Genomic DNA, 26,454 nt, shown 5'->3' on the forward strand with positions numbered 1-26,454 from the left:
GTAACTCCAGTTCTAGGAAATGCTATTCTCTTTCCTGACTTTCTCAAGAATACATGTGGGGTACAAATGTAAATGCCGGCAAAACACTCATACACATAATGCATAATAAACTAAAATAAATAAAATAAAAATAATACATAAATCCTGGGACTGGAGAGATAGCTCAGTGGTTAAGAGCACTTAAACAAACAAACAAACAAATTTTTGTCTTTTCTGAATTTTCTTTCTCTCTCTCTCTCTCTCTCTCTCTCTCTCTTTCTTTAATTATCTTTAATCTTTTTTTTTACAGTCCAGTCATTATCACTCTCCCTCCTGGTCCACCCTCTGACAGTTCCTCATCCCATTCCTCCTCTGCCCCATCTCCAAGAGAGTGCCCCCCCCCAACCCCCGGTTAAGGGCACTTACTGCTCTTGCACAGCGCTGGAGTTTGGTTCTCAACACCCATATGGCACTTACAACTGTCTGTAACTCCAGTTCCAGGGGACCGAAGCCTCTTATGACTCTCGAGGGCTTCTGCACACATGTGGCACACATCCATACACATAAACATTTTTTAAATCTATAAAAATTATTCAAGTTTTTGTTTGTATTTTGCTAAGCATGTATGAGCAGTCAGCAGGGAGCTTTATAACCCAAGCAGCCTCTCCCCTGTTTGTGCTGAAGTAATATTTTGTCTTCTAATATCTTGTTGATTTCATTCTCTATTCTCTGTCTCTGTCTCTCTGCCTCTCTGTGTACATTCATATGAATGGGTATGAGCATGTACACGCCAGCCACCATGTATAGGCAGACGTCAGAGAACAATTTCTGCATCAGTCCTTGCCTTCCACTGTATTTGAGGCAGGGTCTCTTTGGTGTCCACTACTGCATTTACCAGCCAACAGTTTTCCAGAGAGTTCCATCTCACCTCACCTTAGGGGCACTTCCTTGTTGGGTTTCACATGGATTCTGGGAAATTGAATTCAGGCTGCTGTGCTCGTATGGCAAACAATTTACCCAGTGATGCATGCCCCAACCCCTTTGTTTTGTTTTGTTTTTCAAGAAACAGGGCCTCATGTAGCCCAGGCTGGTCTTGACTATGCGTCTGAAAATGACTTTGAAATTTGGATCCCCCTGCCTCCACATCATGGTCGTGAATGCAGGCATTAAAAGATCCATCATACCTGGTCTTAAGCAGTGCTGAAGATAGGACCCAGGACTTGAATGTTGGGCAAATATCCTGCCAGTTGAACCACAACTACAGCCATTTTCTCTATTCTTAGCTCCCTTTTCATGCTTGGTGTCCTGTCCTCACCCCGTGGATTAATATTTATGTGTCTCTAGTTCTCATTGTCATTATACTGAAGAGATTCAAACAATGCAAAGAGATAAACGTCTGGCTACTCAGCTGGACAGGGGTATAGCTTCTTGTTCCACTTCGCCACGGAATAAGTCAGCGTCCGTCCACACTTCATTTTCTAAAGTCAGTGAACTGTGTGAAGTTATTCAACTCATACTGAGTCCAGTGCTGTACCAGGAGAGTTGGCAAGGGTTCCCATCTGCCTGTCTTTCGGAAAGGTCTGGTGAGTATGGTTCACACAGCAAAACCAAGAACGGCTGATAACAGTGAGGTCGGCTCACCTCACAGCACTTGGCCACTTTTAAGACACTTTCTTACCAGTCTCTGGTGACAGGGTAGGCTTTTTACTGATGACCCCAGTCAGGCCACTGCTCTGTCTCTGCAGAAATATAAACCTTCACACACACAGTATTGTTTGGTAGCTGACTCTTATACTGTAGATAGAGCCCCTCACACCAGGGTGAGAGAAAAATGGAATCTCAGATTCTCAGGGCAGGGACACAGCACAGATGGAGAGCCCCAGGGTGAGCTTACTAAGTTCTGAGGGACACACCTCATCTTCTTTTCCGTCTGCTCCTCCTGCCCAGGAGGAGAGGGGTGTCTCTGGCAGCGGTTTTCAGTAACATGTTTGATTTAAGGATAGAGTCAGAAATGAATAGCTGGGCACTTCAGCAGAGAGATCTGGAGCCTAAGCCCAAGTCTGTTCACGGTCAGAGGGAGAAAGGGAGGCCATGCAGGGTGGGGGGCGGGGGGGGGCAGAGGGAGCAGTAATAGCCATGAGCATCACAGGCTTTGAGGTTCATTTGTAGTTCTGAGACCACATAGGCAGGGGTGATCAGGGCCAAGAAAGCGGCAGTCCCATGGGCTGTGGAATGCCTTCTAGAAGGCTGCTGGGGTCTGGGTTTTGTTATGAGTTTGCAGGGCTGGATTGCTTAGCTTGGCATCGTCCAGCCCTTTTCAGCAGCCCACTGTACTGAAGATATCCTGGGAAAGCAGCTACTGTCACTGTCTCCAGGAAGGCTCAGGCTTCCCTTGCACAAGCTCTGGCTGGGGTTCCAGTTTTACCTCACCCTTTGCTCTGCCAAGACGACAGGAGGATTGGGTCTCCCTGCTTTGTGGTTGTGTGCACAATATTAATAGAGGTTGACATCTCCAGCAGTGGAGGAGACTCCTTCCCACAAAATGAGAGGTGACAGGGCAGAGGAGGGACTCCCCAGCTCTCTGTGCTGTGCGTGAGTCAGGGCCCCTGTACTGCAGTATTTGACTCCTGCCTGAAACTCAGACTCACAGGTGAGTCAGTACCTGAGTAACAACACAGGGCAAGATGACAGGTGAGGTCAGGCCCATCCACGGCAGAGGGGACTGAGCTTCTACGGAGAACATACACTCCATCCCTTCAGGACATTATGGGGCTCACAAGATACACTATCCCCAGCCCACATAGACAAGGCTTCTCTCCAGCAAAAGAGACCTCAGGTTCTCTATTGGGAGCTGGGGTTTCTTCCAGGTTGGCCCCTGCCTCCTTCTTCCTGTTGCTTCTTCAGGAAGTGAAATGAGAACTGGAGTTTTGTTCTTTGCACTGCGTTAACAACTGTGCCCTCCTCCATGTGTGATTTGTGGTAAACTATTCAGTATAGCACTAGTCAGAATAAAGCCTGGCTGGGGTGGTGAGCAAAGTCCTATTAGAAAGAACCCTAGATCTGAGTTCTAGACCTGGCTTTGCTGCTACTCCACTGTGCAACTTTGCGAAAACCACCTGACCTCTCTGAGACCTCATTTGGGCGGGGGGTGGGGGGAGGAAACCCTAGATTTAGTACTCAATTACATGTAATTAAGGGAGTAAACCCAAAAGGACAGTAGTTCTCAACCTGTGGGCTAAGACCCCTTTGGGATCACATACTGATCCTGAATATCAGATATTTACATTATAACTCATAGCCATAGCAAATTACAGTTATAAAGTAGCAACAAAATAATTTTATGATTGGGGGTTGCTATAACACAAAGAAGCATATTGAAGGGTGGCAGCATTAGGAAGGTTGGGAAACCTCTGTAATAGGGTATTTTGTATTAACTACGATGCACAGATTCCCTCCACATGGACAACATTTCTAGCTGGCCAGGGCTCTGTCCTTAGAGGGACTTTTAAAGACATACTGTGAACACTAGGGATTACATGAAACTTTCCAGTGTGGACCAAACAAACATTTCTAAGATAGTCTTAGCCCTGAACTAGAGAATTTACTTACTTTTTGTAGTGTTGGGGGTCGAACCCAGAGCTTTGTATATACTGGACAAGCACTTTGCTAATGTGCTATTAGCCCCAACCTTTGGACTAGAGAATTTACTCTTCCAGCTTAAATTCCCTCACTCTAAAATATGTGTCTTGACTTTGAGGCTGGACTCAACCTTACTATGTAGTCAAGGCTGGTCTTGAATTCATGATCCTCCTGCCTCAACTTTTCAAATGCTGGGATTACATGCAAATACCACACTCAACCCCCTACACTTCAAAAATACTTCTAAAAGAAGACCCTTGAGACAGCAGTTTCATCCAGGGCAAGAGTGAGTGCCATGTCTGGGCTCCTGGCTTCTCTCAGGTGACAGGCGTTGTGTAGTCTTCCCCTGCACACACACTTGAAGGGACATTTGCTTGGTTTCAAGGGTCAGCCTTCCCCCTTCTCCCCAGGGAAGACCTGAGCTTTCCCGAGCATCAGTCCTAGAGAGTAGGCTGGAGTGCTGAGCCAGCCCCTCCCCTGAGCAGAGGGAAGAGTGGTCACAGGCAGTGGCTGAAGTAGAGGCTGGCTGAGTCAGGCTTCAGACCTCTCTGCTGTCCCAAGCCTTTGCCCGGTGACATCCCAAACTGAGCTGGGACTAGGAGCGAAGCTACATCTGTCACCAGCCAGGGGCTCTCCAGCCAACTTCTATTAACTTACGAACAGATGCCACAGACAGACGGCTTACTGTCCTGTCATTCAGGCGTTTAGAAGGACAGTGCTGTTATTCAGCTGGGGACTGGAGGAAGGAAGCTATTCTGGGCCTCTGCTTTTGAATTTCAATGACGTCTTCTCCCTTATCTCTGAATCATATTCATTCTGTGCATTCTGCCTCTGTACGACTCTCCTTATTTTATAAGAACAGCAGTCATATTGGATTAGAGCCAACACAATGACCTCATTTTGACTCCATCACTTCTTTAAGCACCCAAATAAAGCTGCACTCTGGTCCTGGGGGGCCCCTCCCTCAGTCGATCACAACACCAATCTGCAATTTCTCCCTCATCATCTTATTTTACTGTTTTGAGACAGGGTCTCACTATGGATCCCAGGCTGGCCTCAAACTCACTGTCTTCTTTTTCCTTCCCATTGTGATAAAAATAACCAGAAAAAGAAACTTAAGGGAGAAAAGTTTTTCCTGACTGCATTCAAGAGTGCACAGCCTGTCAATCCTGGGGCTTCAATATTCAGGAGCTTCAAGTTTCCTTAGCTGGGAACAGAGATTCACACACGCTAAAGCTTGGCTTAGCTTCTCCACTTTTTGCTCAGTGAATGATTCTGCTTACAATTAAGATGGGCCTTCCCACATCAATTAGTTTAATCAAGACAATCCCTCGAAGACATTCTCAGAGGCTAACCTTAATCAATACAACCCCATCCCACCCCCACCCCCATTGTCCAGAGGGCTGTCCTCTGGCTGTCTAGATGACAACTAATACTAACTTCACTCTATACAGTATTAGGTTAGGAAGGCTTGGTCTTCCCACCTCAGTCTCCTGAGTGGTGGACGCCTTTCATTGCTGTTATTCTTAGGACAGTGGGGAGGTTCTCACCCAGGGCCTTGATATACTAGGGAAACACTCTAAAAAGGAGCTACACCCTCAGTCTTCCTCCTAAGTGCCTTGCCCATGTTCCATCTCCTTGTTTCAGCGGCGTTTGGTGGTGAAGGGTTTGCCTCACTGCCTGGACGCTGCTTTCATAGTTGATCAATGGATAGGGCAGGTGGGTGGCACTTGTCAGGCACACAGGACATGAACTCCAGGTGGCAGAAAAGACTCTTACTCTGCAAGGTATTGTGGGATATTCTACCCTCACTTCAATAATAACCAAACGTGCTATGTACTTTATAGACACATATTGAATGCCCACATAATCTACCAGGCAGGCGATTTAGAAATCCCACTCTACAGAAAAGAAACGGAAGCTCAGGTTGCTGAGAAAACTTTCTTAGGTCTCTAGTGTCCGATAAAGACAGGGGCGAGGTGGGGTGGGGGTTTGAACGCCACAACTGGCTCCAGGGTCTGTGCTTTCAACTAGCACTTCATGGAGAATGGAAAAAGTGAAAATTGCGGTCGCCTTTGAATAGATAGAACTTAAGGTAGAACACGGGGTCCACGGGCAGTCCTGGAAGGTGCATTGACAAGTCCTGGAGTAGCTTCTCAAAGCCAAGTCCACCTACGCAGGTCCTCGTGCTAGTTCTGGGGCCCAGTCTCAGAACCCTCACTTGTGCAGGGTCACTACGGGAGGGGCGACGCTCTTCTATTTCGACGTGAACTCCTAGAACCCTCCCCCCCAAAGTCCCCAGGACGATCGGACACCCGCAGGGTGAGGCCCACACAGGGACCGCTCCCTCGGTGGCAGGGGCGTAGGGTGACGAAGAGGCAGGGCGGGGCCGGCGGCCCAGGAACGCAGAGGATCAGATTTCTCGCAATGCACCAATCCTGAACTCCGGGGGATGTGGCCACACCTGGAGGGCGTGACCAGACCGTGCAGGGGCTGTGGCATCCAGGGCTAGGCTCTGAGCACTGGGCACCGAGGTGGGCAGGTGCGGGCCTGTGCCGGCCGCAGAGGAGCCCGCGGTTCCCAGCCGCACCTAGCCGTCGGGGGAGCTCCTGTGCTGCGGCGGTGTGAACTCTTGTGCACCTGCTCCTGAGCACGGACTGAGGCCAGGTGGGGACGCCGGCGTTGGCAAGCCACCTGAGGGAGGACAGACACCTGACGGGTGGAGCCGGGCCCATTGGAGTTGATGTGGGCGGGGGAGCCGGCTTGGGTTCCGTGTCCCGCACCAGTCTGGGTGCTGGGCGCTGGGCACCCTTCTTCAAGTAGTTTTGGGACGGCACCGGGCCCCTTCTGATCCCCTCCCGCAGAAAGAGCTTGTTTCTGCTCCGCCTGCTCCACCATCGGATGGAAGGAAGGAATCCCTTCCACCCTAGCCTCTCCGGTTTTAACTAGCTTACTCTGAGGCTGGCTCCTCTGTCCCAGCGGGGACTTCCCAGGCCCCGAGGCCCTGGGTTCTAGTGGCTGTTTAGGGAAAATCGGGATGAGGATGACCTAGGGTTTGGTCGGATTTGTTTTCCTTTTTCCGAGTGTCTTAACACAGTCAAGGCCGCTCACACTGGGCCTGGGAGATGTCTGTGGAGTTCCAGGTAGCCAAGCTAGGTGCTGGGGAGGGTGGCGCCAGGCGTGGCAGCTCTGCCGGGTGAGGCCCTCCTGGCCTGAAGGGGCTGGAGGCGGTGCGCGGAGAGCAGAAAGCCTCCCATACCTGCCTGGAAGGGAGGCCTGGGCTGCCGTGCTTCGCTCGGTGATAAAGTGGTAACCAGCCTTCCCTGTTTTCTTGGTGGGTATCAAGATGGAAGCTAGGGAAGGGAGAGGGCGAAGGTGCTTGGGCAGGGATTGGTGAAGTTGCTAGTTAGATCTGTGTGTCACACATGACAGCACAGTGGCCTACAGCTTGGCCTTGTCATCCACCAACTCCAAACCCACAGGGAGGAGGTGTGTGAGGATGTGAGCAGTAGAATAGCATTTACTCCGAGGCAAGGTGAAAATTCATGGAGCTGGCATTTCAGTTCCATTCAGGAAGAATGGGAAACTAGGGCAGTCCCAACAGCTGCCTTTGAGACCTGGCCCAAACCACCAGAGCCTTCTAGCTTGAGGTCTAGGATCCACTCCTGGAACAGACAATGAGGACAGTTCGTGCCCCAGGAGCCTGAAAGTGCCCCTGCCCTCTGCTCACAGTGAGGAGGTGGGTGGTGGTCTTATCACTGGATGGTTCCTATCTGTCAGAGAAAACAGACCTTTCATTTTCATGTGGTGGCAGCTGGAGATGGCAGGGCACAGTTTCAGTGGCCTGAAGGTTTAGAGAGGTCTGATTTAGATGTCTTTAATCGCTTCCTCTCAATTTGGTGGCTCCTCCTGGGGTCCTTGTTGGTTTATGTGTAGAATGGGGGAGGCTCAGAGTGCAGGGCACAAAGGCAGGGTTTGGTGCATCCCAGAGGTAAGGTAGAGGCCACTTAACCTTATCCCTGTGCCTCAGTTAACTCAGCTGTCAAATGGGGCTGACACCACATCTTGGATCCTGAGGGTGGGATAACACAGGTTACACTATACAGCCTGTGTTGATGTGGAGGATGGCGCTGCTATTCATCCTGAGAAGTGTCACTGTCTTGTGGTATAGAAAAATGCTGCTGCAGTTTTAAATAATTGGGAATCGAAACAAAATGTGGGTGATTCTCTCTCTCTCTCATATATATACATATATATATATATGAGAGAGAGAGAGAGAGAGAGAGAGAGAGAGAGAGAGAGAGAGAGAGAGAGAGAAGCACTACATATATCATGGTACCTTGCAATATCTTCCCTGGTTTGTGTCTGTGTGTTATGGAGTGGAGATACTGCTGTACAGCCATGGCTGTGGGGTTTACAGCCCATGGATTTGGTTTAGTAAACCATTTTCCCTCTCTGACATCTTGCCTGTTTTTACCCTTCCCCGATAACTGTTCTAAGAATCTCAGATGGCAGATGGGGGAACTCCTGGCTGATTTTTAGAAGGCAGAGAGGGGTTGCAGAGAAGGAAGTAAGATAGAGGAGGGCAGGCTGCGGAGCCACACATGTATGGCCCCATCTTGGGAGAACATAGGGAATCCAGAGTGTGGATCTTAGTCACCAGTGACTGGGGTGGCTCTTCCTCTTGCCTTGCCAGTGCAGACTACTGTCATGACTGTCTTCATTTTGTTCTCAACTATAATAAGCCCTCAGGTGCATTGTCCAAGAAGAGGTGGATTTCTCATGCGTGACAAACCCAGAGTCAGGACTTCTCAGGACTGCAGTGGGGCTGTTCTTAGCCCAGTGCTAGGCTAATCGGTGCCCAGAGCTAGGCTAATAGGTCTGCTGTCTTCTCCCTTGTTCTTGCCCCATCTTCTTCTAGGAAGAGTAGGACCTCAGAAGATAAGGCAGCACTTGCCGTTGGGGTATAGATTCCTTTTCCATATTTCTTTTTGAGGTAGGGTCTCAGGTAACCCAGTCTGACCTTGATCTCCAGTCCTCCTGCCTTCTAGTCCCTTCTCATCCGGTGACCACATGCTCCCTGGGTTTAATGGCTCCATGTGAGGCCCTGTGAGGCATCCCAAACCAGGGCCAAGAGCAAGGGCTCTAGAAGGCTCTATGCTCAGCTCACCTGCCCAGCAAGCTGTGCTCCCAGGGGGAAGGTTTCAGTTGCTGGACTTGGTAATTGGGTCAGAAGGCTCAGGTCTTACCTTGCTCTTAAAGTGCCAGAAATTGAGTTGGGTTTAGTTCCCTGTGTTTGGTTGGAACCTGCCCAGGGAAAGAAGGGATGTTAGGGGTCACCCATGGCTAAGCTTTTCTGAAGGTAGTTCAGCGGACTCAACTGGCTTTGTTTCAGAACTGTGACCCTGGTAAGGGCTTTCTGGAGTGAAGAATGTAGCATTTTCAGGCCATCATGAGGCTTATAGTCTCATTGTGGTTTCCTCAAGAAGGAATGGACATAGGCTGAGAACATGAACAATGTTTGTAATTAACACAGTGCTTGGCACACGGCTGCTGGTGAACAAATATTTGTGGAATGACTTACTTTTTCCAGGTGTCCATTTCTACCTTAAGTAAAAACAAAACAAGAACACTAAAACCCCCGTACGTAGTGTCTGTGCTACCCTGAACACACCTGATCTCATCCAAAAGAATCTAACACAATACCCCAGGCAGACCGTGTTCTAGAGAGTGACTTTGCCTCTGGCACGGGATCCACAGGCCTTTGTTTTGGGCCGTGAGTGCTGGCCACTGTAGAATGTTATCTGCAGCGTCCATGTTTCCAGGAGAATCAATCGCAGACTTTACCCAGCCTGGCGCCCGGAACCAGTTGGTTTCCTCGGGCCTCTGTGGGGAGATAAACAGACCCAGGTGAGGGGGTCGGCTTAGCTGTGACAACAGAATTTGGTTGTTATAGGGCTTCTTAGAGTTTTCTTGGCTCACAATGGGGAAGTGTTCTCAAGCTGAACCTCAGGCACTGGAGATCAGCCGGGACCCTTTTTGCTAGAAGCCAAAAGAGGGAAGGCTGTCTGGGTTGGTGGAAAGATTGCCTGCTCACCCAAGTGAGGACTTTGGAACCAGGGCCCGCCCGGTCACCTGCTTCTCTCAAGTAACCATTCGCCATTGTTTTCTTGGAAAGATACTTTGTTTAGCTTCTGGCCCAAAGTTTCCAAAACTTTCCTTCCCTCTCCTGAGGCAAGATTGAAAAGAGCAGTTGCCTTAGCCTTGCAGAGCCCCTGAGGAAGCTCCGCTCCAGCGAGGATGACATCACCCTTCATTTCTCTGCTTAAGGATTTAAATAGAAGAAATATGATCTGCTTGCATGATAAGTCTGATTTGGCTGGAGCATGAAGTATAAATGGCTTCACAATAAGAATCAAAAGAACCCTTTTACTTCTTTCCTTCTCCTCTCACTGGCACAGTTTACTGCCATATTTAATTTCTTTGCTGTAATCTAGTGAAACTGTAGCCTCAGTACCTGGGAAGAGTGGCTGGGAAAGTTCCCAGTGGCTAGCTCCAACTCTTGCGCTCTCCCTACTCCTAGATCATGGCCCTCCACCCTCGAAGAGTCCGGCTGAAGCCCTGGCTGGTGGCCCAGGTGGACAGTGGCCTCTACCCTGGTCTCATCTGGCTACACAGAGATTCCAAACGCTTCCAGATCCCCTGGAAACATGCCACGCGGCACAGCCCCCAACAAGAGGAAGAAAACACCATTTTTAAGGTAAAGAACGTCCTCTGCCATCTGGATTGGATTTTGTTCCAGTCCTCTGAGGCCATTCTGGGTTTGTTTGCTTTCTCTCTTCTGGCATTCTGGTGTAGCGGAACCTATATGATAAGATGCCCAAATTGTGATTCCTCTTCTCTAGCTGTGTCTATGAGGCTGAGGTCTTTACATTTCCATTGGTTGCAAGATACTCAGTTTATATCCAAGTGGATCTGGGGTGAGTGAGTGAGTGTGTGTGTGTGTGTGTGTGTGTGTGTGTGTGTGTGCAGGTGCCCTTGGTAGTTAGAAGACTGTATTCCTGGGAGCTGGAGTTACAGTTGATTGTGAACTGCTGGCACACCTGACATGTGTGCTGGGAACCAAGTTACTCGGCTTTTCTTCAAGAGCAGTGAACATTTTTAACTCCTGAGACATCTCTCCTTCCTCACAGTTTTATTCTTTTAATGTCTTTCTTCTGCCTTTCCCCTTGCTTCTCCTCTCCCCTTTATCTTCCCCAGTCTTCTGATTTTTTTCACCTTTTTTCATTTCTAAGGATAAATCAAGTCCAAGGCTTTGTGCATGCAAAGCATACACGTTACCACTGAGCTACATCCCAAGCCTTAATTATGTCTTCATAATTAACAAGTAATTCTTCTCTGATCCTCATTGTAGTCTGCTGGAGACAAGATTCAGTCACATCTCACTTTATTAAATTTAAGTGAAACCGAAGCTTGACTTTGGACAAAACTAAGTAGGCAGTGGTTATAGAAGGGTTGCATTGTGGTTATAATTTCAGGAGCTGCCTCTCCACTTTAGACCAACTTCTCCCTTCCATCTCAGGAGTAGTTAGTCCCCACAACCCAAGATGCTTGTCGTTTCTTACTTTGCCTATACGCTGGAAGGCTGAGCTGCGGTCCAGTTGTGACTGACTGTAGGATCAGGGAGAGTCGGAGAGTCCAGGGCTCTGAGGAAAGCCATGCTGACCGGGCTATTTCCTACCTATTTCTGGTATAGAGAGAGAGGCAGAAAGAAAACTAGCCTGAGAGGACTTTGAAAGTATGTAAATAAAACACTAAATCTATGAATATTTATAATGTACTACTATTATGGATAGATGTTATAAAAGTGTTAAGGGAAATATCTGTAGACCAGTGCCGATCACTGGTGGAGCTGACGTCGAGAAATGGAGAAGCTTGCTTAGGTCTGGTTGCATCCCTTGCAGCCTTGTTCTGGGTCTGAGTTTGCTGTTGCAGTATCTGATTGGTCATAGATACCAATCAGAAGAGGCTGGTCCTGTAGGCCCCTTCCATGAGGGTGTGAGGAAAGCTTTGCAATGGTATGTCTGTTTACAGATTGCTAAGGAGCATTTGAGTGGCAGAAGGCAGGATACTGTCACAGGTCCTATACTCTGGTGAAGTTTTGGTGAGATACAGAGATGAGGGAGGCACCAGCATGGACTTGTGTGTTCCCAGTGTCACTTGAATCTCATGATGACCACGCAGGGAGAATCTTCCTCCTACCCTGTGCAATTAGAAGCAATCAGTGGGGCTGAGTAACTTCCCCTGTCGATCAATGGTAGTTCTGGGGTTTGGTCCTGGGTCTCTGGTCCTGTTTGTCCCCTTATGATTCTGAGTGGGAACTGAACTGTTCAACCTCAATTTCTATAACCACCAACTCTGGAGTTATTCTTGAGTAAAGCAGGCAACCTCTCTGGCCTCTGTTTTTTCCTTAAACTATAGTTGGGGTAAAGCCAGTCTATCTGCTTTTTAGAATTGCCATGAAAATCAAGTGAAGTGTGGGGAGATATTTGTACAGTACTTATAAAGATAAAGAAATAAGAGCCATTTTAGGAAGAGAAATAGGGCCTTCACGGTGACCAGGCTCTGAGAGAGGTTTGAACAAGTACAGTTTGTTTATATGTTACAGCTTTGGCCCACGTGGTACCTCAGGGCCCTGCCTTCCTGATGCTGAAGCGTGCTTGTAAACATTGTAGCCCTCTTTGTATCAGCTGAACTGATTGATGAGATGGCTGGGTGTGAGCAGGAAGCTGGTGCTAGCCTTGGGCTCAGTTAGTCCAGCTATGCTGTTAAAAGAGCAGGATTTAAGGGAATCACAGAGTACAGACTTCTTCCAGAATCTGCCTCTGGAGACAGCTGGATAGAGTCAGAGCCAGTGTGAATACAGAAAGAAGGTCAGATAAACCACTGGGAGATAGGGGAGGCAGAAGGCATGTACACCAGGGAATGGCAGGTTTGTATCTCAGGTACTAGGAGTAGTGAAATTGAGCCTATCTATGGATGGAGCCAGCCTTAGCTACCCTGGTGCCTGCTAAGCCCACACAATGCAGCTCAACTTGGTGGGTATTCTTCATCTTAGACTGCAAAACACACAGAGGAAACCAAATCAGAGAAGGTGGCTGGAGGAAGTGAATGTGAGCTGGAAGAAGACCTAGTTAACACTGAACTCTGTCGCTCTGCAGGGTGGGGCTAAGGGGGACCAGAGATCTCAAAGGAGGGTGCAAAAGTTCCACTTCAGCTTGAGGAAAAAGCCTGTGTCTGGGCATGGTGGTGTATGTCTAAAGTTTTAGTACTCTGAAAGCTAAGGCAGGAAGATTGCTGTGAATTTTTGAGGCCAGCCTGAGGTACATAGTGAGAGCCTGTCTCAGGAAAATCAAAAAGAAAAAAAAAAAACGTTCTATGTGGCAAAAGTTTGGATAAGTAATTTGCCCTGACAGCTTGTAAAGGTTCCTGTGGGGCTGCTGAGATGGCTCAGCAGGTGTCCCTGCGCCTCAGGACCTGAGTTTAGAATTGATTGAGTTTAGATTGATTCCCAGGACTCAAGTGGTATAGAAGGAGAGATCCAAGTCCCACTTATATACACAACTAAAATGTGATGAAGATAAACATTTAAACGGTTTAGTGTGTTCTTGTTTGAGGAACAGACCTCTGGGAGATGAGGTCTCCTTCCTCTCTCTGCATCTGAGAACAGAAAGAAAGTTGAGTGATCAGAGGGCATGGAAGCAGGGCTTGGCCTGCCCCTCCCCCAGGGACGCTCCTGAGGGGCCAGGCCTGTTCCTCACTTCTCGCTGGGCAGACGATCTCGATCTCGTTCCTCTTATCTGCAGTGGTACTTTGACTTCCTACTTAGGAAAACACAGAAAGCTTCCGAGGTAGTTTAGGCCACGCCCTCTGCCACGCCCCCGGCCACTCGTCCAGGCCACTGCTGGAGGTTTACAATGAAGGGGGCGTTTGAAGAACTGGGAAGAGAAGAGAGTGAATTTGTTAAAGCTTGCCGCCCTCAGGAAGGAGTTAAGACAAGCTAGACGTCAGAGCATGCTTCCTGGAGGATTTTTGTTTTGTTTTATTGAAACTATATTGTCCAGGTTGACCCTGGACTCTCTTACTATGTAGCCCAGGTTAATTTCAGACTCCTGTTTCAGCCTGCTCAGTGCTGGAATTACAGGTAGACAGTACCGCATCCGGCTCCTGAAAGTCTTTATATCGTCTCACTTCCTTTTGTCATACTTATTGTCGTGTAAGCTATTCTTGTTTTAAAAGAAAGCCTGGCAGAGTGGAGCACACTTCATTTTCATCATTGGGGAGGTTATAGAAGGAGAATCTGGAGCTGAGTCCAGTGTGAGGGTTACATAATGAGACCGGAGCAGGAGAGATGGCTCATGGTTAGGGGCCCATACCGCGCTGCAGCATATCAGAGTCAGTTCCTAGCACTTATGATGCGCAGCTCACCACCACCTGGAATTCCAGCTCTGGGGGATCCAGCTATCTGTTCCAGCATCAGAGGGCACACGCATGCACGTTAACATACTTAACCCCCAAATAGACATGCTTAAAAATCAAATCTTAAACAAAACCTCGAAAAACAGATGGAGGAGGGAAGAGGAAAAAAGGAAGAAGAACAAGGGTGGAAGAGAATGGAGAAGAGGAGAAAAGGGTTTCATAAAGCCTGCTGTACAATGTCGCCCCAGACTTCAGCTTCAGCATTGTCTGGGCAGGTGCTGGTGCTAAAGCCTGAACCAAGGCTCCATTCAAAGCTTTGTTTGCACACAGTTTGATTTCTCTTTGACCTGCCTTTGTTGGCCCCGAGGTCAGTATTATCCACCGAAATCTCTAAATTGGTGTTGGGATGGTGGAACACTCAGAGGTGTGTGTACAAGTGTGTGTGCATGCTTGGTGGTAGTTCTCCATAGTGGTCAGCATTCACACTGTTTCATTCCTCAGGCTTGGGCTGTGGAGACCGGAAAGTACCAGGAAGGGGTAGACGATCCTGACCCAGCTAAATGGAAGGCTCAGCTCCGCTGTGCTCTCAACAAAAGCAGGGAGTTCAACTTGATGTACGATGGCACCAAGGAAGTGCCCATGAATCCTGTGAAGATCTATCAAGTGTGTGACATCCCCCAGACCCAGGGCTCTGTCATTAATCCAGGTAAGGCCTGAGGATTGGACAGACCCAGGGTTGGTCTCTTAAGGAGACAGGTTGACATCAGGCCTTTGCCTAGGAAGAGCTCAGAGAGCAGACGGTATAAGGAGTTATAAAATGAGTGCTTCAAGCAGAAGGTAGATGAGGGTACCGTTCTTCTGGTAGGAGACAGCTTCTCTTGGGATGGAGGAGTAACAACTGGGGGTTTGCATTCCAAACCTGGCTCTTATCGCTCTACTACTGTTGGACTTGAATTGAGTTATTGGGCACCTGGAGCCTCTGTTTCTTCAATTTCAAGATGTGAACTCTCATCATTCTGTCTTTTCAATGGTTACTCGTAGAACCAGTGGACATGACCCGTGCAAGCTATTGTGTTCTCTATGAACGTTGGGTCAAGTAAGTTTAGTTGATGGAGTATTTCTGCTGAGAACCTGCCACCCAATCCTCAATGGGTAATAAATACAAAGAGCCAGACATTTAGTCTTATCATCCAGTCAGACCTTGCCATAATGGAGGGTTTGTGCCTCCCTCATATGCGGCTCTCAAAACTGAGTATTCTGGAGCCATTAAAAGAGATGCTCATGTGTGGAAAGCTATTGTTTAGCTATAGTAACGCGTAGGGATTTCTAAGGCAAGATAAGAGACCTTGAGTACAGACTCTATAGAAGGATTTAGAACTAGCTAAAGCTTGTGGGTACATACAGCGGTTTCCCTAGCCTGGGTGGTGGGTCAGCTGTTGAGATGTCAGTGAAACAAACTGCTCTTCTATGGGCTTCTGTACCCCGGATAGGATCCACAGGGTCTGCTCCTTGGGATGAGAAAGATAATGATGTGGATGAAGATGAGGAGGAGGATGAACTTGAGCAGTCACAGCACCATGTCCCCATCCAGGACACCTTCCCCTTCCTGAACATCAACGGTGAGTGGGGTGACTGGTCGCCCACAGGGGCGAGGACGATGTAACTGACTTTGGCTTTGGAACTACTGACCCATCAGCCACCATTGCTCTGAGGAGGTAGAGGGGGTGGTGGGGTCCTCAGCCAGTCTGTTGGCGTGTTAGTAAGCCGAAGTCACAGGCAGAAGACTCAAAGCAGTAGGGTGTGCTCTAGGGTTCTAGGGAACAACCAACTCAAAGAAGCAGAAGAAGCGTAATTCATTCCTGGTGAATGATAATTTTGGGGATTTACTTCAGAGAAGTGATATATCCCGTTTATGAATTGTAGATAAACTCCCAACAGTTTTCCTGGTATGAATTCTGAGTTATGTCCTTAATAGAACTCACTCTGCTGAAACTGTGCCACGAACAACTTGATTCTAGCTGATGGTACCTGGCCCCGGTGGGTTTATCTATAAGAATCTTTTATCACTTTTGATTTTGAAGGCTTTTTGACAATTTTATTAGCATTTAAAAGAAAACTCCCTGGACAGGCAAGCTGTAAATCTTGACAACTGCCAGGAGGAAGAAGATGGAGAAGAGGAAGAGAGAAAGCCCTGTTGTTTGAGTCCAGCTGGTATTTTAGCAATGGCAAGCGTGGTGGTCAGCCACATGGTGGAGTGTGAGGGACTTCACAGAAGGAGTAAGAAAGCCCAGTGTGTTAGGGGGAGTATCCCCAGGCTTACGCCTTCCCAAGTCCTGCCTAGTAGCCTCATAGCGGCTTTGTAGCAACACCCTCTTGAATGGACTTTTGAATTCAGCTCTCCAGCAAAGAGGAGCTGGAGAGGTTGGGACCTGCTGTGTGGCATCAGGGTCTGTGTCTGTCTGTAGATGCTCACCCGAGGATGTCCATTGTGCTCTGGACTGCCCTCCTGAAGCATTCTGACTGCATCTGCCCGTGGAGATGCTAGTAGCATGACTGACCACCAGCACACCCTATACTGCATGTTGTGGATCAGATGAGATGATGTTTGCCTCCTAGAGAATTCAGTCAACCATGATGCTGCCTTAGGGTTTGGGCATCACTGGTTCTAGCACTTCACCTAGAACCAGGATATGGCAATGTTTGCTCAAGCCCTTCTTCACTTCCTGCCTCCTTCTCTCCTTCTTGTCACTTTGTTTGTTTGTTTTCTTTTCTGAGTCAGAGTACTATATAGCTTCCTGCCTGGCCTAAACATGCCATGTAGATCAAACTGGTGTGGAACTTAGACATTTACTTGCCTCTGCCTCCCAGTGCTGGAGTTAAAGGCTCTTAGGTGCCTTTTGGACCCTTGAAAGCAAGTGATGGATAAGAAAAACTTTCATGGGAGCTTGAGAGATTGGCAAAATCTATTTCGAGTGGCTCACAACCATCTGGATCCAGAGCATTTTCTGTTCCCTGCTTCTTTGGACCCACACACATACACACAATTAAAAAGTAATGAAAATAAATATCTAAAAAGAAAAAAAAGACACCTTTTGCAGAGATTTTCTAATCTAGACAGTATTACTACATTGCTGCTTTCTCAGTGAAATTTTAAATTGGACATTGAGGTCAGTGTGATAACCAATGTATTTGGATGGCAAGGACGGGATCCCAGGTGTTGGGATTATAGGCATGTGCCATCAAGCCTGCCAAGGACTACGGTTTTCATTCTCTCTTGAAAAGCTGTAATTAGATCTGGTTGAATGAATAGATGTGGCTTAAAATTTGTGACAGAATAAGATGATAAATTGGCTGAAAGGCTTTCCTTGCATCCTGTCACGGAGCCTTCTACTTCATTCACCTACATAGACAAATTTAGCAAGCGTTCTGGGCATTCTTTTAAATTTTTACCTTCAGTTTTATATATGTCAGTGTTTTAACTGCATGCCTGTGTACCACCTGTGCACCTGGTGCTTGTGGAGGCCAGAAGAGGGAGTAGGATCTTCTGGAACTGGACTTACAGACAGTTGTGAGCTGCCATGTGGTGCTGGGAATTGAACACATGCCCTGAAAGAGCAGCAGGTGTTCTTTCTAATTACTGAGTTGCCTTTCCAGCCCCCCTTTCAGACAGGATAATATCTTGTTGCATTCTTATTTATTGTTTGTGGGGACACACACACACATGTGGAGGTCAGAGGACAATGTATAGGAGTCACTTTTTTTTCTGTTGTGTAGATCTGGGGACTAAACTCAGGTTGTCGGGCTTTGCAGCAAGTTCTTTACCCGCTGAGCTATCTCTCCAGTCCCCCTTTAAGACTTTATGATTGTACAATGCATTTGTTTTACTAAAACATCTGTACACTGACACTCACTTGAAGCCTGTTGGCTGAGTCAGTGGTACTTCCCTTATGAAGACATTGAGTCGATGTGTACAGTCACCCTGTACACACTATGTAGTGTTGCCCCTATGAAGACATTGCATCACGGTGTACAGTCACTACACACTGTGTAGTGCTCCCCTTATGAATACATGGAGTCACCAGGTATACATTGAGTCCACCATGCGCACACTTCAGTGCTCCCCTTATAAAGGGATTGAGTCACTATGTACTGATTAAAGAGCAGAGCACCTTTTTTTTTTCTTTTTGTTGTTTAAAGATTTTATTTATTTGTTTTATGTATGTGAGTACACTCTCCCTGTCTTCAGACACACCAGAAGAGGGCATCAGAATCCACTTCAGATGGTTGTGAGCCACCATGTGGTTCCTGAGAATTGAACTCAGGACCTCTGGAAAAGCAGTCAGTGCTCTTAACCACTGAGCCATCTCTCTGGCCCCGGCAACTTTTCAGTCAAGCTGTCTGAATCAGAGGAAGTTACATTGTTTCCATCTGATCTTTAGCAAATAAAGGGTTTCAAAGCAATGAGCTTATGGGAGAAATAAAACGGCTGGGAATCAGGAGCTGTGTAGCTACTGAGTCATGAGATCTGTGCTAGGCTGGGAGGTCATACCAGGTTATGGTTCGGCGACTCCTCTATAGCTACCTTGCTTGTTCTCTGAGCCTCAGGCCAGATGATATTGTGCCCTGTGTGCTTACCCACTTTCTTCTGTTCTAGGTTCTCCCATGGCGCCAGCCAGCGTGGGCAACTGCAGTGTGGGAAACTGCAGCCCCGAATCAGTGTGGCCCAAAACAGAACCTCTGGAGATGGAAGTACCCCAGGCACCCATTCAACCCTTCTACAGTTCTCCAGAGCTATGGATCAGCTCTCTCCCCAGTAAGCGGGCCTGCTTTGTATTGCTGGGGCTTAATCTCTTATTGCATGGCTTTTCCTCCCTTATCCCCTACCTCCTTCTCTGTTCTTTTCCTCAAGTGCAGAGAATCAAACCAGAGCCTTTTGAGTGCTAGGAAAACACCACTGAGTCACATCCCCAGACCTTGTCTACCTTATTTTTTTGAAATGTCTAGAATAGCTACCTGCCCCGCCCATGTGCTCTCTGTATCCTTACGAACTGTGAGATGTGTTACTAGGGAAGTACAGAAATGTTTGCCCATCCCTTCTTGTCTGTTCAGTTGTCCTGATTGGTAAGAGGTACAAGTTAATTATTGCTGTTCTTGGGGATTTGGTGACAAGGTCTGCTCTAAGACAGGGAAGTGCTAGGCCACGGCATGGATTTAGTCACCCAAGGCTCTTAATTTTGAGGGACTTTAGGGACTCTCTGAATTAGGTACACGTTTATCTTGATGAAGAATTAACTCTTTTCCCCCGTCACCTTTTCACACTCTACATGATGAGACATGAACCTAAAATCTTGTCCAAGAAGCTGTGTAGCTTTGATAAGGCCTGTTGGGGTCAGGGGAGACGTGCTGAGTGAAAATGTACTTCTCAGTGAGCCTCCTTTTATAGCATGTGTAGAACAGGTTCAGGGTGTGTACTAGCATGTAGGATTTCAGAAGGATGGCTTGGTATTTTTTCTTGTTCCTCCAGTTACTTTAAAAAGTGAGATGCAGGGCTAAGGGTGTAGCCCAGTCAATAGTATGCTTGCCTATGATACAGGAAACCCTGGTTTTGATTTCTAGCACTAAATAAAACTGGGTAAGGTTTAATACACCTATAATCCCAGCATTCAGGAACTGGAGGTAGGAGGATTAGGAGTTCAAGGCCATTCTTTGCTACATAGGGAGTTTAAGTTTAGTTTGGGTTATGTGAGATCCTGTCTCAGAAAAAAAAAAAGTGAAGTGCAAACCAGACACTGTTGCCTATTCTCTAAAGATGTGGCCACTCTCTCTTCGTTCAGTAAACACCTTCCATGATGCACAATAAAGTAGCTACTAGTCACATGTGATTATCAATTTAAATTAATTGACATCAAATAGATCCTTGGTCACATTCATCACACATGTTCTTGGTGCACACATGTGGCAAGCAGTTACTCATATTGGAGGGAGACAGTCTTGCCATCCCCCTCAGATGTTGCCAATTTATCTTTACTATAGTGTGACCTGGGATACCAGGACCATCAGTATGTGGAGTTAGATTCTAGTCCCAAGGGTGTGGCAACTGAGCAGAGAGTACATCTGGACCTTAAGCTCTGCTGCAAGGTGTCCTTCTGTGTGACTCCCCTGGGATATGTTGATACCTCCCTTTATTGCAGGAAGGATAACTAAGGCAATGACCTTCCTGAAAGCTGGTTGAAAGATGATGGCTTGATCTTGGTGGACTCACATGAGTCTTAGGGATAGACAGACAAAGCAGAGCAGCAGGACTCACTCTCATCTCTCACCTTGTAGTGACTGACTTGGACATCAAATTTCAGTATCGTGGGAAGGAGTATGGGCAAACTATGACGGTGAGCAACCCCCAGGGCTGCCGGCTCTTCTATGGGGACCTGGGCCCCATGCCCGACCAGGAGGAGCTCTTTGGTCCTGTCAGCCTGGAGCAGGTCAAGTTCCCAGGTCCAGAGCATATCACCAACGAGAAGCAGAAGCTGTTCACCAGCAAGCTGTTGGATGTCATGGACAGGGGACTGATCCTGGAGGTCAGCGGACATGCCATTTATGCCATCAGGCTGTGCCAGTGCAAAGTGTACTGGTCAGGGCCATGTGCTCCCTCGCTTGCTGCTCCTAACCTGATTGAGAGGCAGAAGAAGGTCAAGTTGTTTTGTCTGGAAACCTTCCTGAGTGGTGAGTCTGTTTTTAGAAGATTGATACTAGGAGATGTTCCCTAAAGGTCTTTCTCCTTTCTCCTCCTCCTGTTCCTGCTCCTCCTCCTCTTCCTCTCTTTCCTCCTCTTCCTTCTTCTCCCACCCCACCTAAGCTTTCCTGGTGTAACAAAAGGTCAAGGACAGTCACAAAGGGAGTTGAGCTCCAGGACTATCTACATGAAAGGTGTTTTGAGGTTGGTTATGGCTCCTTCGGGCACAGAAAAAACAGTCTTGCCAGCACTTCTCTCCCCAACTGTTTGATTATCGTTCACTTTGGAAGGTAACCTTGTTCATCATAGCAAAACTCAAACTCTTCTTTCAGGAAATGTTTGAGTAGTTAATTTAAGGAGGCAGGTTTAGAAAAATCATTGAGCTATAAATCTATAGTGTGTTTTGAATCCCAAGTCTATATCCCTAGTTTCCAGTAGAACCCTCTGAAATGATAGACAAGTTTTATTTTGTGATGTTCAGTTTGGTAGACACTGGTCACCTGTGTCTGGTGAACATGTAAATGTGACTGGTATGACCAAGGAGTGATTTAATTTTAATTAATTTAAAATCAATAGCCACACATGGATTACGGGTATTGTATTGGGCTGCATGGAAGGCAACATTGATTGGCGCAGGCAGAGAATAATCCAGGAGTGCTTTTCCATCTTCTGCAGAGCTCATTGCCCACCAGAAAGGACAGATAGAGAAGCAGCCGCCTTTTGAGATCTACTTATGCTTTGGGGAAGAGTGGCCAGATGGAAAGCCCCTGGAGAGGAAGCTCATCTTGGTCCAGGTGAGGAGATAAGTCCATCACAGCAACTCTTCTTTCTGCTGGGGCTTTACCCATTGGTCTGGGATGAGTCCTGGTTGAGCATCCACTGACCTATGTGTATTTTAATGCCCTTGGGTGAGGCAGCAGACTTAAGTTTTGCACAGTAGGTACTGTGTTGTACAGTACCACATTCTTAACATGGATGGACAATTTAACGGACACTTCACCTTTCATTCTCCTGCTGATGTTAGGATCTTGCTAAGACCTTATAAGAAGTAACATTTTCTATATCTTCTTATAAAACATTTTGGCCATGTTTGTAAGATGTAACTGTTCTGGGGATGGTTGCAAGTCTACTTGGGGTTTTGCATGGACTTATACACCAAGATAGGCAGTGGATGCCTCTTGATTCACAGTTTTGCTAAGTAAGCCACCACCTAGCTAGGCATGTGGAATGATGCTACATCCAGGTTCCTTTCTTTGAATTAACCAACATCTAAGGTAAACCTTGACTAGTGAGATATAGCTGTTCACTAGTATCTAGATGTTGGTGGGGAAGCCGAGTGCTTCTCAGGGCCTCAGAGCTTCTTCATCAATGTCGGGGCCTCTCCTGCTACTTAAAAATGCCTGTTCTTCAGTGGAAACTTGTGTGCTCTTGCCTGAACAGGTCATCCCAGTGGTGGCTCGCATGATCTATGAGATGTTTTCTGGTGATTTTACCCGGTCCTTTGACAGTGGCAGCGTTCGCCTGCAGATCTCCACTCCAGACATCAAAGATAACATCGTTGCTCAGCTCAAGCAGCTGTACCGCATCCTTCAAACCCAGGAGAGCTGGCAGCCCATGCAGCCTGCCCCCAGCATGCAGCTGCCACAGGCTCTGCCTGCCCAGTGACCCAGACTGCTGTGCGTGTCCTCTTCTCTCCTCTCTCATTTTTATATTGTACATAAGGATTTTTTTTAAGTTCAGGTTTAGTCAATTTTTAAATCTCCTTTCTATAACCTCATTAGAAGTCTGAGACTTTCCAAATATGCCTAGTTTTAAAAGTTCCTCTAACTTATCAAGGTATCATCCCCTGAGGGGTTCCTTTTAGATCTTCCATGGTTGGTGTAGGAGATTTGATGTCGAAGTTTAGACACCAGAACTCTAACTGCAGCTGTGTTTCCGTCTGACGTTAGACAGATCGTTTAACTGGAGGGCATCAGATGCATCACTTGTAAATAAAAAAGGTTTGGAATGATGCCCAAAATTGCATTTGGCCTTAAAACTCTGACTCGATTATTTTCCTCTACTTGTTTAAGACAAAACTGCCTGAACAGGACCCTTCTGCATTGTGTTTAGACCACATGGTTTCCCCTTCTTGCTTTCATCCAAGTTCCTTGAACACTGATCTGATCTGAATTGAGCTCTGTTTGACCTGTTCTGCTAGTACAGTCAGCTGGCTCCCTGCTGGAGGAAGTAAGAGAGGAGCTGATTGGTTGCCTAGCAACCAGTCTTGATATCTAAATAGAGATGGTGCCAAGGTCTGAAAGTCACCCAACCTGTGTGTGGAGTAAAAGCTCATAAAGTAAGTATTAAAGGAGAAGATGGTGACATGGAAAGCCAAAGGATTCCACGAGAGTAAGAATGGTTGTCAGTGGAGGGACTCCATGGGAGAATTGTCACCAGCCACATACCTTGTCACCACTCACACCATCTTATATGTGAAGTTGATGAGCAACTATGATTCCATGTGCCTCATGGCAGACACTCTCCTCTTCCTTATTTTCTTCTCAAAGACCATCTGGAGGGAGTCGGGCATCTGTGATATGCTCTGACAACAAAATTGACCGTTCTTGTTCAGAGACTTTCAAGAGTCTGACATTCAGATTTTTCCATTTATGAAAATGAGGTGTTTCATATATTAAACGTCTGGATAGTGCTCTTCTGGGGAAGGCTCAAACCTGCTTATATCACTTGTTGTGAGCCATGGAGACAGTGAAGAACAGTGCAGTTATGTCTCATAGAGTGTCTGCTCCAGTCCCTTCTCATAATTTGAATTCCAAGACTTAGATGAAAAGTAAGATGGGTCTCTCTGGTTATAGCCTCAATCCTCTTGAATACTGGTGTCTATCTGTTTCATGTCACAGGGATATGCCTCTCTGTACAGTCTGCTGCCCTTACACTAAAGGTAGCACCTTTTGCTTTTCTAGCCACTGAAAGTTGGGATGCATTTAAAGTCTAACAGCTCAACCTAATTTTGGTGGCAGTGAGACTTACTTAGGATGCTTAAGATTTGGTTTAAAGTTCTCTTAGAGATTATTAAAAGGAGGACCAAGAGAAATCTGGGTGAGTTAGGAAAGGCAGGTGTCTCTGTGAATAAGAGCAAAGTATAATTTTATACACATGGCCATAGTATGAACATGTCAGAGTAAAACTCTTTGTATGCTAACTAAAAATGTTTAAAGAGAAGTTTAGGTAGAAGTTTAAAAGTTAGGCTTTTATAGACCAGGAATCATGCAAGGCTAGGGACTTTATTCTTTTTTGGAGGAATGAGTAGCATCATTTGGTGAGATGAAGTGAGGGAGTCTTGATGTGTGGATGCTCCATCTGGAAGCTCAGAGTTAAAAGTAACCCATTACAGAGAAAGTGGGAGGGTAGCTGTGGAATAGGGGACATTTCCTTTCCCTTCTGTGACAAGTCAGCAGGCTATGAGGAATGTCCAGACAACAGGATCTGGTAAAGAATGTTGAAAAATATGTTCTGAGGGCTATGGATTGAGTTATTAGTGTGTGACCATAATGAAAAATTGACAAATATGTTGGGACAATGCATGATTTTGTGTGGTCCTATCTAGGCAGTCCAGTTTCTTGTCTTGCATCTTTTTCGGAATGCTGGGAGCACACACTACATGCAGGATCTTCTCTTGTCATATTCAGTAAGCTTTCTCTGGTTTTAGTAGATACCAAGTCCCCAGGAGCTCTAAGTTTCCCAATGCTCCCATTCACTCTCCAGCTGTCTTCTTCCTGCCTTCATTTGAAGACTCAGAAGGGAGGAGGATTTCCCCCAGTTCCTCCTTTTCCTTACTGTGCACTCCAGATTAACTCCAATGTTAAAAGAACCACTACAGATAAACCCTGAAGGCAGATGCTGAATCTCATCTCCTCTCCACAGTTCTCAGTTGTATGTTCATGTAGCATCTTAAACTTTAAGAGTAACTGTGTCGTTTGTAAATTGCTCCGCATCTATGTTCTGCTTGACTGACTGCCAACTTGGAAAGTCAAAACTGTTTGTCTTAGATTTATTGCCAGGTCTTTAGCAGTGTCTGATACAGTGTGTTCTAAGATATTTGTGCTGTAATAAATGACCTACGTCTTTCAATTTGGAGATTTATTGCTAACTATCATGAGAACGTAAAATAAACTTGGGAAGAAAAAAATATAAAGCTAGAGTACTGGTTCTATCAATTTTTAGTACTGACTCCCCCTGAGCTGAGAACCTAAGTTAGACTGGCAGGCCCTACAAACTGATCCTCCTTACATACTGTCTGTCTGTCTTTAACACACTGCTGGTCCTTTTTGGTATGAAGGTACCAGCATAGCACCACTGTAAAACCTCCAGTCTGGGTCTCCATTTTGCTGCCCATAACTTGGGGCCATTTGTCCAGGCTAGAGTTTTCTTAAGATTTCCTTCACAGAAGATATAGGCAAATTCCTTATGTCAACATTTGACCTTCCTATCTGCTGTAAGACTTCTCTGGAGAAAGGAACAAGGCACTTTCTAAGGTCCTAATGGCAGATGAGGGTACAGTTCCACCGAAGTTCAATCTGGGGTACCAAGGAGTCCATTAGGTTTACTTACAAAGCAGTGGGTCAGAGGTTATGGTCAGGGGCATGGGTGGCCTTGAAGCGGCCAGTAAGGATGTTAACTCACCTTTGGCTTCCTAGATGGTGTTCCCCTCCTTAGTTTTGCCCATCCTCCTTGAGGTATAGATAACTCCTTGAGGTATCATTCAATTAGGGTAGACTCTAACCTCAGAACTTCCGAGGCTGAGGCAGGAGGATTGTCATGTTTGAGGAATACATAGCAAGACATTGTCTCAACAAACAAATCCCCACCACAACAGTGTGGCTGTAGAGATGAGACCTGCTTTTTCTCCCAAAGATTTGAATTCCGTTCCCAAAGCCCGTGTTAGGCAGCTCACAATATTTTTAACTTATTCAGCTCCAGGTGACCCTACTCCCTTTTCTGGCTTCCTGGGCACCTGCACAAACTTATGAATGGAAATAAAAATCAATCTTTTAAAATAAGATGATCAGCAAACTGGACTCTCGGGCTTTGAGCTCCATGAAGAAGGTACAATGCAGTACCTCGGCACACTGAGAGTGAATACTCAGGCTGCAGACATACAGTTAGTAGTGTTTGGCACGCGTGAATTCCAGAGCTCAATCCCCAACGCGGCATAAACCAGAGAACGAGAAGTCCCGTTCCGGGCCAGCCCCTGCAACACATAGTACAACAGTACTGGCTCAGCAGTTAATGGCACTTGCTCAGCAGGCTGGCTTCCTGAGTTCAGTACCTCGGACCCTCTTACAAGGTGGAAGCGAGAGCTGACAGGGCGCCATTGTGCACGCCCACACAATAAGGCGATTTTTAAAAAAGGAGTGAATATGCATGGCCTTGGCATACCTGTCAAGTTCAGAATTTAGGTACATTAAAAAAATAATAATACAAAATAAAGCTTTACAGCATTGCCCACAGGAGAGGTGTCCCTTATTCCGCGGACTGACAACTGGCGGTCCCAGCGGCTTCTCCCCCACTTCCACTTCCGCCTCGCAAGGCCCGCCCGCAGGGGCTCTACCGGAAGGGGCGGGTCT

General features: G+C 46.9%; 1 protein-coding gene across 3 annotated transcripts; it reads left to right on the plus strand.

The window, feature by feature from the left end:
- The first annotated feature begins 6,097 nt into the window (after positions 1 to 6,097).
- Irf6 (interferon regulatory factor 6) lies at positions 6,098 to 25,022 on the plus strand. Of its 3 annotated transcripts, none has more exons than NM_016851.2 (8): positions 6,098 to 6,285; positions 10,202 to 10,378; positions 14,599 to 14,803; positions 15,588 to 15,716; positions 18,752 to 18,910; positions 20,425 to 20,817; positions 21,503 to 21,621; positions 22,268 to 25,022. In NM_016851.2, exons 2-8 carry the CDS (start codon positions 10,205 to 10,207, stop codon positions 22,490 to 22,492), a joined length of 1,404 nt encoding a protein of 467 aa, NP_058547.2. In that variant the 5' UTR covers positions 6,098 to 6,285; positions 10,202 to 10,204; the 3' UTR covers positions 22,493 to 25,022. The 3 variants fall into 3 exon arrangements, with proteins under 3 accessions (NP_058547.2, XP_006497326.1, XP_006497325.1); XM_006497263.4 differs by lacking the exon at positions 6,098 to 6,285 and adding an exon at positions 6,860 to 6,952 and having other exon boundaries at positions 22,268 to 25,018; XM_006497262.4 differs by lacking the exon at positions 6,098 to 6,285 and adding an exon at positions 9,447 to 9,528 and having other exon boundaries at positions 22,268 to 25,018.
- Positions 25,023 to 26,454: the final 1,432 nt, after the last annotated feature.

Source organism: Mus musculus, chromosome 1 (genome assembly GCF_000001635.26).
Source record: "Mus musculus strain C57BL/6J chromosome 1, GRCm38.p6 C57BL/6J".
NCBI classification, from domain to species: Eukaryota; Metazoa; Chordata; class Mammalia; order Rodentia; family Muridae; genus Mus; species Mus musculus.